The 12466-nt window shown below is 33.7% G+C and overlaps 1 protein-coding gene across 18 annotated transcripts in view; it reads left to right on the plus strand.

The window, feature by feature from the left end:
• Positions 1-12466, plus strand: part of WNK1 (WNK lysine deficient protein kinase 1) — a 156188-nt gene that overhangs the window by 89947 nt on the left and 53775 nt on the right. Inside the window, exon 1 of one of the 18 annotated variants that reach the window (XM_053662501.1) lies at positions 8811-9283. The exons of the other annotated variants lie outside the window; for them this stretch is intronic. Within the exon in view, the coding sequence (XP_053518476.1) occupies positions 9194-9283 (90 nt within the window). The 5' untranslated portion in view covers positions 8811-9193. Of the gene's footprint in view, positions 1-8810; positions 9284-12466 lie in introns of those variants that run through there. 18 annotated transcript variants of the gene reach the window in all.

Raw genomic sequence — 12466 nt, forward strand, 5'->3', positions numbered from 1 at the left:
ACTAAAATCATTTAAAGGTGTTCACTTCAGTGGTTTTTAATAATCTACAGTAGTATATCCGCAGTCATTACTGCTAATTCCAGAACCTTTCATCACCCCCCAAAAGGAAACCCCATGCCTATTAGCAGCCATTCCCCAATCCCCCTTCCACCCAGCCCCTGGCTACCGATAATCTACTTTTGTCTCCATAGGTTTCATTGGACTACTGTGGACATTTAATACAAATAGAACTATATAATATATGTCCTTTTCTGTCATGTTTTGTTTTTGTGTTGTGCTTTGACTTATCAGAATGTTTTCAAGGTTTATCTGTGTTGTAGCATAAATCAGTACTTCATTTCTTTTTTATGGCTGAATACAATCCCATTTTATGGATATACCACAATTGTTCTGTTCAAGTTTTATTTCTCTTAAATTCTATAGTTTCTTCCTTCTTTTTTCATTGTTAAATTGTATGAATCTATAGACACCTTCACTTTGGAGAGGAATTGGAAACAGGAAGAAGTGTCTTATAAGGTATTATCCTACAATCTAATTTATTAAATCTTTGTTTATATATATTGTGTTCATAGCATGTGATACATTGTAGGCATTCAGTAATATTTTGAAGAGTAAGCATTTGAAAAAAAGGATTCCCAAATATTGTCAGTTACACAGTGGGTAAATTTGGGAGAGTTGAGTTTGCCCTGCAAAAGAGGAATGAAACTTAAGGTCACCTGTGAAATATTAACAGAATTATCCTAATAAAGTAAAATTGAATAGTAGCAAGTAAAAACTGGTACACATATACAAGCAATACATTTTGTAGACTAGGAAAAATATTTGGTACAAATAGAGCTGAAAACAATAATAGTTACAGTCAAAATTCCAGGACTAGAAGGCATTTGAAAAAAATGTCATTTGTTTACATGCCCTTCTATCAGTTCTTAATTTTCAAAGTTGTAATTTCTAAACGACTGGTTTAAGAAACTCTGCAAAATGGGGCTAGCTGTGTTTTGTTTTGTTGAATTGTTTCCCCATAACTTTTACCCCATAACTACTCACTTTGGTCTGAGATTTCATAGGGACAAACCAAATCGTAATTTCACATTAATCTCTGAAATGTTTCAAGGCAGTTCCTGATATTGAGTCCTTTCTGATTGAGACCCATCATCTTTAATTTTTCAGAACTGTTCTTTCTCATTTCTTGAGAGAAGGGGCTTGTAAGCATAATTGGAAGAGGGAGCACTAACAATTGTTTTTGTGTTTGTTTTTATCTTGACTTAGAGGAGACTAAATAAGGACAAAAAAATTAAGTGAACATAAAGAACTTGGAAAAGGAAACAGTTGAAATAATGGATATCATTTTCTTGATTGTGATTGTATACTTATGAGTGTCTGTATCAAAAGTACATTTTACTTCAGTGAGTTGTTAAGTTTGGCAAGGTTATTTTAAGACATTGCAAAGGCCTACCGGTAGAGGTTTGGGATCCATCCATTGAGATATTTTGACAAAGGACTGAAATAGCAGCTATCAGATTTGAACGATTTAGCTCAGTGACTGTCAAAGTCTTTTAAATCCATCCCCCTTTATACTCTTTAAAAATGATCAAGGACCCCAAAGAGCTTTTGTGTACTTATTTTATACTTGGTTTACTATATTAAATATTAACACAGAATTTTATAATGACTGTATTTAGAAATAACCTAATAAGCCCAATACATGTTGATATCATTAACATTTTACACATTTTTTTTCCAAAGTTATTTTAAAAATTTAGTGGAAAGAGTGGCATTTTTACATTTTTTGCAAAATCTCTTTAATGTCTGTTTAAAAAGAAGACAACCAGATTTTCATACCTGCTACTTCATTTGTTTTGGTTGAAGTGTGTGAAGTACAGATATGTTCTTGGAAAAGGGAAGTACCTTGCAGGCTACCTGAAGGAATCTTGGGGACACTTGAGGGTCTTGATACAACAGTTTGGAGAATCACTACTATTTACATCTTTGCTATGCAAAGGACAGTCCCCAGACCATCAGAATCTGGATCCTTAGGGCACATGTTAAAAATGTAAAATTATGGTGCCATCCTAGATGGATTGAATCAATACCTTCATTTTATAAGATCTGAAGATAATTAATATATATATTAAAGTTTGAAAACTGTGAGCTGGAACAGTGATCACCTAAGGTCACTTTCAGTTAAGTGTAACTTGTTTTTGGTAAAATAAATAAAAAGTAGGCTAAATCATATAATATCAGATGTTATTTGAATAAATTATTTTTCCATCGTTCATGGAACCTTTTTACTAAGTAACCAAATTGACGAAGAAATTCAACCCTATTTAATTACATTTTTTCTGACTTTAAAGAAAGCAACATAATAAGTCTGAGTACAAAAAGGAATAAAAAGCTTGATGAGTTCTTCAAGTCAGTAGGAACTGTTAAAATTCTTAGTTTCTAAGTATACTGCAGGCATCCACTTGTGCTTTAGTTTTCCTCTCAGCTGTGAAAATTTAGTTCTGTGTTATCTACAGTCCATTATTCTGTACTGTTAATTATATTTCTTAACTGAGTAATGCTGTTTTGATTTCACCAACCTCTATTTCTGGCTTCCAGGGAAGAATAAAAGAGCTATGTCCTTTTTTAACTCTCTAAAGTTTTGTTTAGAGTGCTGATATAAATGGGGGGTTCAAATTAAGCGCCTAGATTATACAATAATTTATAGAACTATATAAATAATAGTAATTACTCTGTTGAAATACACCTTGAAGTATTGTACTTTGTTTTGAGTCTGCTTTGGATATAATTTAGCTGATTTTTAAAAAGTACATGTTAACTCCAATCTACCTATTGCACATTTATCAATGAAATATACTTGGTTATCCATTGACAGATCATAGGGCTCCCTGATTTAAACTTACCCCTGCCATTTCAGATTTTTGGTTTTCATCCCAGATTCACTATGTATAACCAATTAATCAGTTAGTAAATTGCCCCCTCCTAAATACAGACATCTTCTGTGTGCCAGTTTGGGGGATATAGCAGTTAACGAGAAAATATGCTTCTTTGTTCCTCCCACTTTCTAGTAGGGAAGGTAAACCCTGAAGTAGTAATTACAGTAAAGTGTATGGATTTTATAGACATAATGAAGTAGGGGGTCTTGATCTCTTTGATAGGGTCAAAGGTAGTATTCCTGAGAAAGTGTATTTAACAGAGTGTTTTATTGGCCTGCTACAACAAGGATACTCAAGCAAATCTGTATGAAGTTATGAGCCAGTATCCTCAATGCTCTGGCCCTCTTTACCAGAAGTACTTCCAGGGTTCTTAGAAAAAAGTCATGCCACTATCATTCCCTCTTCTGTGTTCCTACCATAGTCTTTTTTTTTTTTTTTTAAGATTTTATTTATTTATTTTTAGACAGGGGGGAAGGGAGGGAGAAAGTGAAGGAGAAAAACATCAATTTGTAGTTGCCTCTTGCATGCCCCACACTGGGGACCTGGCCTGCAACTCAGGCTTGGGCCCTAACTGGGAATCATACTGGGGACCCTTTGGTTCACAGGCCAGCACTCAATCCACTGAGCCACACCAGCCAGGGCCCACCATATTCTACCTGTTTTATTAACATAATAATTATATTGATGTCAACTGTTGCCCTCCCATTAGAACTGAGCCTATCAAGGACAGGTTTCTCTTTTTCTTTGTAGATCAGTTTACTGCATACAGTATGTCACAATATGTCTGACCCTGCTGTGGTACACTGCCATGCATATAGCAGATTATAGCAGTGTAAATATTAATAAATATACACCCTTTGTGCCAGACATTACATTAAATGCTTTGCATATATTATGTATTTTAATTCTTTTAACAACTTTTGGGGGGAGGTGGGGAATACTACTGTTATCAACAGTCTGAAGTTCAAGTTGGCTAGCCCAAGATTACATATCTACAGAATAGTAGTTATGACCTCAGATCCCCTGCTCACATCAAAATACTACACTGAATCCACAAATGTCCATTATAATGTCAGTCTATGATCTGAGGGCATTTAAACCTGTCTATATAAGTGCTGATGTGAAGAAGGTAAATGTGAACTGTTGTTCAGTAATCATATTCTGTAGCTCACTGATGATAAACTGCTATATGTCATTGTTCTATATATGCAATTCATTCAAGTCTCTAAATGTTACTTGCTCAGAGAGGCCTTTCCTTCTCACCCTGTTCTTAAGTGTCCACACATTTTACTTCTGTTTCTTTGTGGTTTTATTTTGCTTCATGGCTTTCATCACAGCTTTACAGTATTTATCTAAAGCCCCAATGAAAATACAAATTCTTTGAGTTGGGGCTTTTATTTGACTTGTTCTTTGTTGTACTCCTTAGTGTTTAGAAACTGTCAAGTTATAGGCACGCAGTATTTGTGAAATGAATACAGAATTGTAGGAGGTGAAACACAGTTTTATGTTGCCTGTGGAGTGAATGTATTCTGGATTTGAGTTCAGTGCTGACATTGCTTGGAATTTCTTATCTATGATAATTTAGGCAAGTTATTTAACTTCTCAAACCTAAGCTGTTTATGAGGATTAAGGATATAGATTATAGTAAAGTACCTCATATGCATTTATCAATCAGTACTTGTCCTTATATTAACATCATTATGACATACTTAGTAGTAAAATAAGTTGTCTCTTGTACTAGTCTTTAATCCAGTGACATTCAGCAAATTAGAGTGATTAAAATGTATTTTAATGAACTTCAAGTCAAGTTTTAATTGAGAACAAATGAGCTTACATTTTTGTATACTCTTGCTTTTTGCATATCACCTTGCAAAGTGCTCTACGGATACTATCTTATTTTGATCTTTTGTATCCAGGTAAGTAAGTAGTCAGTAGGTAATGTCTTCACAGGTAAGAGAACAGATTCAGGGGTCAAGCATTTTGCCCAAGGAGATACAGGAGAAAATAATAATAATGTCAGAAATCAAGCATTGCTAATGTGACACAAATACAAACCTTGAAATTATTTTCTTTACCTGTTTTTGTTTCTTTAACTTTTTTCCTAGACCTGAAGGGAGAAAAAACTTTGGGTACGTGAATAGTGTGAGAATGATATTACAGTTTTGAGCCCTGTGTAAAGGATTCGCCATCCCTGTTCAAAGGAGAAAAACTTCAATTATCTTGAAAATCTTTGCCATTAGTAATGAGAAGATCCAAATAAGAGTAGTAATTTACTTGGCACAATTTTTATCTGCTGTTAAAAGAATAGAAACTATAGGAAAAAATAGTATCAATGAAGGATATATGAAGGATAGTGCATTTTAGGTAGGAGCAGTATGCAAGCTTTATCAGAGAGTAATGAGCCTTGGGGAATTAAGAGGTAAACTAATTTTCTTTGATGGAACCAGCTGGATTTGGTAGGGAGTTTAAAGAGGCTTGTTTTCCAATAGGATTGGACGGTATGTTCACATTCCTCTGAACTAATGGTTTATACCAGTAAGAACCTGGCTAAATCCAGCCTCATAACAACCAAGTTAGAAATAATGGGATTTTTAATTACTTTGTTTGTGGAATTTTACTTTGTCACTGATTCTGTTAGTCTTTGGATTGCAAGGTTTGAACATTCTGTCTGGGAAAAACAGAATTAAAGCAGTTAGGGCAAAATTCCTTTCAGTTTTTATGTAACAGATTGCAGTTCACCCTCTTTTTTTCTTTTACAGAAACAATTGAGGCTGATGATTCCTGATTAGATAGGGTTTGAAAGTTGAGGAAAACGTATATTTTTTTTAGCAGCTGGAATTTTTCTGCTGTATCACAGATCTAAATTACTAGAATTAGCTGAAATGGTTCCTTTATAAATTTTATTTGTTTCCATTCAATAAAATTGGATCATACATGTAAAAGAAATGTAAAAGAAAATTGTGTATTATGAGCTGTATCTTGGGAACATTGTGAATGATTTTCAGAGTCATTCCATTATTCTACTATGATATGATTAATATTAAAAGTTCTTAATATTAATCAAACTATTAATCTTAAGCCAAACAGCTCTGGGTATCATTCCCAGTATTTTAGGTGCTAAAGACCAATTGTGAAATACTTATTTCAGGATTTCTCAGAAAAACTGATTTTACTTTTTCACACTGAATGTTGATCTGTGATTCACAAAACATTAGACTATAATAAAAACTGGTAGGGTATAAACAAATGGTTTCTATATTTAAGTATTATAATAGTATTTGAGTTTCCTGGTATCATATCATAAATAACTTATATATCAAAAGATTCATACTTCAGCTTTCTCATTATATATGATTTGAGGTATACCTTGAAAAAACTGTAGGACTCAGTTGACTGAAAAAGGGGAAGTAGAAAGTATTCTTGTTAGTGAAAATGTACATTAAGTATTTGGTGAACAGTTTGACTGGACTTAACTTGGATGGATAGGAGTAAAGAAGAAGGTAGAAGTTGGATTATGAGGGCTATATACACCAAGTTAGAGACATCAAAAGCATCTCAGCGTAGACTAGAAGTAATATTGAACTGCAGGCATTGCGGTATTTGGATACTAGCTTTTGCTTTAGCATTGACTAGGCCCTTAGCCACTAGAATATAGACTCCATTTGTTTTATTCTAGGTGCTGAAGATAATGCAGTATATCTAGTAGGTGTCTGATACCTGCCAGACTAGACTAGACACTCCCATACATGCCATACATGCCAGTTGTATGAGTGAGTTAATCCTAACTTTGACATGGTATTAGTTTATGGCCCACAGTTGTCTTAGTTGAATAAGGTGGGGGAACTCTCACTCATTCTTTTTTTTTTTTTTTTTTATCCTCATGCAAGGGGTTGTTTTGTTTGAGGGTTTTTTGTTGTTGTTGTTGTTTTTAATTTAGAGAGACAGGGGGAGAGAGAGGGAAAAAATTTTAAAAATCCATGTGAGAGAGAAACATTGATCAGTTACCTCCATACGTGCCCCGACTGGGGAGATGGGAGACCTGGGATCAAACCCACAACCCAGGTATTGCCCTGACCAGGAATTGAAACCGCTCCAACCAACTGAGCCACCAGCCAGGGCTCAGATTCTTTTTAGATCTGTAATTCTGATAGATGTAAACTGTTAACCATTTGTGAGCAGTGAGATAAGAGCTAAATGATATCAGATGATTAAATAAGCCAAATAGTTGAGCTGGTCAAAATGTAAAATACAAATTGAAGGTGGAAAGAATGGAAACAGTGAGGTGTATCTTAAATTGGTCTAAGCTTAATTAAAGAGGTGATTACAGTTTAGATTATCTGTACTTTGGTGGTCACAGTTGTTATACAAAGGAAGCAACAATTTTGAGAGGTAACAAATCAATAAAAATCACGTTTTGCCTGGCCAGAAATTTTTGGCTGTTAGAGGGGATAGTTAGGAGTATTAGTTGCAAAACTGTTTACCAGCAGTGTTTAACATTTATCTTTGTTAAAGAGCTCAAGGACAGAATAGTACTTAAATATTGTGGGAGGAAGAATCCAAGAATGACTAAGTTTTCTGTTCTGGAACATGGAAATAATGATGACACCACTGAAAGAAATGGAGAAATCCAAAATATTAAAAAAAAATAAAAAAAAATAAAAATCAGAGCTATTCAAAAAAAAAAAAAGAAATGGAGAAATCCAGAGAAAGGCACTGACTTTCTGAATGAAGAATTAGAGTTTAGACATGCAATTTGTTATCTGTATGTAAATGGTATTTTTTACTGTGTATATTAAAAATTCTTACTTTGATATATAGAAAAGGCCAATCCATATAGATCTATATATATGTGTCTACATTATACCTTTGTCCTAAAAAAAGCTACCTTATTTTGGTTTTGTTTCTTGTTCAGTGGAGTTTAAAATTCTACCCACATCTTTGTTTCTGATAAACCTATGAAGCTGACAGGGAACAAGTCACCTGTTTTCTAACTCTTCCATTTTCACTTAGCTAACCATAACCCTAAACAGGCTTATTCAAACACTTAAGTTAGAGATAATGCTGGACCTCATTGCTGTATTTCTGACCAGTACCTGAAATCCTAGACTACCTACTTGGTAGTGATGAATTGTGTTGAGCTAGAGATCAGTGGTAACTACTTTGAAATAGCTTGTTACAATTCATAGTCATTTCTAGTTGTTAGAGAAGAAGTATTCCTACCAAATAGCTTCCAAGCCCTTATCTTATGCTACTGTCGTTTAGTAATTGAAGCCTTAGTACCTGCTGTCTTGCTGGGGATTCAAGCTTACCAAATTACAAGGAATAAGATTTTATTCGTGACCTGGTAAAACAATGCAATGAACATCACTTTTTATACCATCTTTGTTAATTCCATGAACAAAACCTTTCCTTAATCACTAAACCCAGAGAAGGAGTGAGTGGGGTCCATGAACCCTTGCTGGCAAATGGGAATGTCGTTAAGTAGATATGCATATTGAGGCTTTTTAATTGAAAGGAAGGGAGAAGAATAAATTCTTATTATTAATATTTCCATGTACCAGTTCACAGCTCTTTTATTTTTTTAGTGTACCATGAGAAAGTAATGAGGCATTTACCTTAATATTACCACTTTTTAAGTTAAGTAAACAGAAAAACTTTTCAAGTGAGTTTAAGGGATATGGCCCAGTTCACACAGACTTGGTTTATGAGAGATTAAACTGAGAAGGAGTATGATTTCCTATCCAATGTTCTTTTGGCTACATATTCTGAGTTTACATTTTAATCATTGAACTCAATCCCCATTTTCTTTTAAAAGCATAGTTTCAACATAGTTGGGGGGAGGGAGTGTTTAGATAAATAGATTTCTAGTGTAGGTTTTAATGTCAAGGAGGCAGAACTTGTGGACATAATGGGTGGAGCTTTGAGCAAGTAAAAATCTCATTTTGTTTGTCTGGGGATCTGTTGCCATTGGAGGAAAAGCAGGAAGAACAGTAGAACAGTTTTCTGGCTGTGTAGAATGTAGTTTTGTTTGAAGGGGTAGTCTAGGATAAGTAAGTAGATTTTTGGCTGAAAAGGACAAACTCATATTTGAGAGTTTGGGAAGCATGGCTAGTGTGAGACAAGAAATTATGTTTCAGTCTGACTTTGATGTCTGCCTTCCTTATGCTGTGGGCTAATTTACCCTATTAATTTATGACTTATCCATTTTTCATTCTCCATTTTCCTCTAACTGTAACAAGTCTGTTTTGCCTTTTCTGATGGATTTTTCAAAGAAAGATTTTTGCTCAGTGTTTCTCATCATTAATTCTCATTGCTGCTGCTGCCCTCAAAAGGATTGTGTAAATGAGGTGGGTAAGAATTTTTAATATATATAAAAGGTATATTGTAACCATTTGGTGGTATGTGTAAAAGGTTTTGATTAAAAGTATTGAAATTATTGATTTTAGAATGCTTTTTAAAATAAAGTTTCATAGTTCAGTTAACTTACACTGCATTTTGTGTGAAGGGAGAAGGAGGCTTTTCTCAATTCTGACTGGTTAGAAGTTAAATGTTACCTCACCACATTTGAAACTTAAGCTTTTAAGAAGCAAGTACTGATGATTTTTAAGAACTGGAAGGTTGAACAAGAAGAATTCTGTATTACTCATCTTTATTCTTCCAGCAGATTAGCTGGCAAACCATGAGTATTAAGAATTCAAAGAAAAACTCAGAATCTATAAAATGCATGTATGTGGTTTCCTTAATTCAAGTAAAAATGTATTTTGTGATCATTTCATCAACTCATGTGCAATTGTTATTTTTCTGTACTCTGTTTAAGAGTGGCCTTTGTTTTTTGTTTTGAGAGAATGAATAATTTTGTGTAGCCCCAAAAGTATCTTAAATGCATATACATTAGTTGGTCAAGAAGTACTTTTGTTTAATGCAGAGAAACATGCTACTCTCCTAAGTCAAAAAAAACATAATGTGGCACTACTACCTAGAGAGGGATCCTGTGAATTACAAAAGTAATCAAGAATATTTCTAGAGCCAGTGGGTTGCTGCTCTGGAAGAACGAAATAAGAGGATGTGTGTCTTTATTCACTTTTCTAATGTATAAAATATTAGCAAAACTTATCTTATTACTGTGTTCTGTTTTGTGTTTTAAACTTCATTCAGAACAGGTGAGCAAAACTCTGCTTTTACCAGTCAGAACAGGACTAGAATAGGACTGTGTTAGGCTTGGGGAGTAAAGAAAATATGTGACGGGATTTTTAGGTTCTAAGTTGATCGCCCTTGTTGATGTATATGAACCAAAAGGAAAAAAGATTAAATCTTTTATCATTGAAATATTTCTCATTATTTTGTTTTATCTGGTGCTTAAAATCATGTTTTAGAATAATCTCAACCAGCCTTTTTTAAGTCTTAGATTTATTAGGGTGACATTGGTTAGGCTAATAAGATTATACAGGTTTCAAGTGTACATTTCTATGATACATGATCTGTACATTGTATTGTGTGTCCACCACCCAAAGTCAGATTATCTTCTGTTACTATATATTTGGTCCTCTTTACCCTTTACTAACTCCCAAATCCTCAACCAACTTTTTAAAAATTAAATTATTAAAGAAATTTAAAATACATTGAGTTTTCTCATCTCTTAGAACAAGAAGCCTATGGGTATGATATGAAAACTTGTACTGTTTATTCTAAGCAGCTTTCTATTTATATGTCCTAGGTGACTTTTCTGTAGGCTACTTTAAGGGTCAGTGAGGTTTCATACTCATTTTTACATTTTTGGGTCTTTTAAAATATACAGTCCCTATATAGTCTGGCTTCTCAAATGATTGAGAATATGCCTGCTAGATATTTTGGTAATTCTGATTTCTTGATAGCAGCTGACTGGTGAAATTTCTTTTTAATTTTTTCATTAAGTGATTAACAGTGAATAGCCTCAATCTTTTAATGCCAGGTGCTGGACTGGTAAGGTGTTTCTCCATTTTATTAGACTACCTTGGCACCTGCAATACATTTTTTAAGGCAGCGATGGCATCTGAATATGTAGAGTTTTACTGCCGAAGGCCAAATTACATTCTTCCAAATGTATGTTGGATAGCATTGGTATGGAATTTCCCATATCTAAAACTTGGCTATAGGTTGAGGAAGTAGCTTAACTTAGTAGATTCAGGGTGTTATATAATGCACAGTTGCTGATTTTGCTATTTCTGACTTTATATCTCATTTGTCCAACTAGTATTTCTATTTGTAAGCAGGAATTCCTGAATGTGTATATATTTGCGTGAGTAGTATTAACAAGAGGACCAAGGGAGAAAGCAGGTTCACAGTGAGTCTTAGTGATCATTATTCAAGAGGATTCTCTGCTCCCTTTTACCCCTAAACTTTATTATCTCTGGTGATTACCTTTGAACTCCAAAATGGCCTTAGATCAGCAAACCTAATAATTCAAAGAGCTTTCAATCTATGTATTATATTATTTGATTCTAGCTGCTGTGAATATAGGTAGGTGAATTGTACAGGTATTCTCATTTGCTAGACAAGGAATCTGAAGCTTAGATGTTTTTGCTTGTCCAGTTCACACTGAATTCAACTTCTCTGTTAAATTCTTTCATCTTTCCAATATGCTATGCTAAATTGAAACAGAAGTCTTTTAGTATAATCTGTATATGTATACTCTATTAACTTAGTGTGCTAGAAGGCCAAATTCTCTTTTCCTATATTGTGTTTATGAAAAAAGAAACATTTTCCTAATAGTATTCTAAATTCTCTTTACCCACTTTTCCTGTGACATTTGGAATGTTTTTACATGCAAATGTCAACTATGTATTAGTGTCTAATTTTACCATAGAACAGTCTTTCAGATAATTTTCTGCCAATATTGAATGTTCTACAAACTGCATATATAGTATTTTAGATTATTCTTCCTGTTATATTTATAGATAGCATTTTTGAAATTTGCTTTTATACATTTTAACATGTTTATTGTAGAAAATTATAAGCACATATAAAACAAAATCTGCAGTGTTTCTACTATCAGAGAACTTTAATGCATCATCAGTTTTTTTGTTAAAACAATCCCTATTTTCTTAAGCCTTAGTTTGAAATACCATATCACCTTTCTTAAAGCAGCCTTTTGCTTCAGCAACATTATTTTCTTGTTTTCATTAGAATCATTGTGTGAAATCAGAGACCAGTTCAGAAAAACTAATTTGCAGAATTTGAAAAATGAGGCAAATACAAATTGTGATATTTGTAGTCATGACTTAGAAGTGAACCATTTAAATACGTTGATTTAACTTTACAGTTAGCCCTATTAGACAGTTTCTTCCTGTGGAAGTTCAGCCCCAGAGGCAGAATCTTCCAAATCAGGGCTTTTGAATAATGCAGCGAGTAAATAATGAAAACTATTCTACCACAACTCTAGTTTTTAAAGACTTTTTAGAGCTAACCATTTGATGTACACTAGGTAACCATCGAACAGCGCATGAACTGTGCAGGTCTTTTTATACACATATTGAATCTTTTTTTTCCCAATA

Source organism: Artibeus jamaicensis, unplaced genomic scaffold (assembly GCF_021234435.1).
Source record: "Artibeus jamaicensis isolate MK-2021 breed Jamaican fruit bat unplaced genomic scaffold, CSHL_Jam_final contig_1028, whole genome shotgun sequence".
In the NCBI taxonomy this organism is placed as follows: domain Eukaryota; kingdom Metazoa; phylum Chordata; class Mammalia; order Chiroptera; family Phyllostomidae; genus Artibeus; species Artibeus jamaicensis.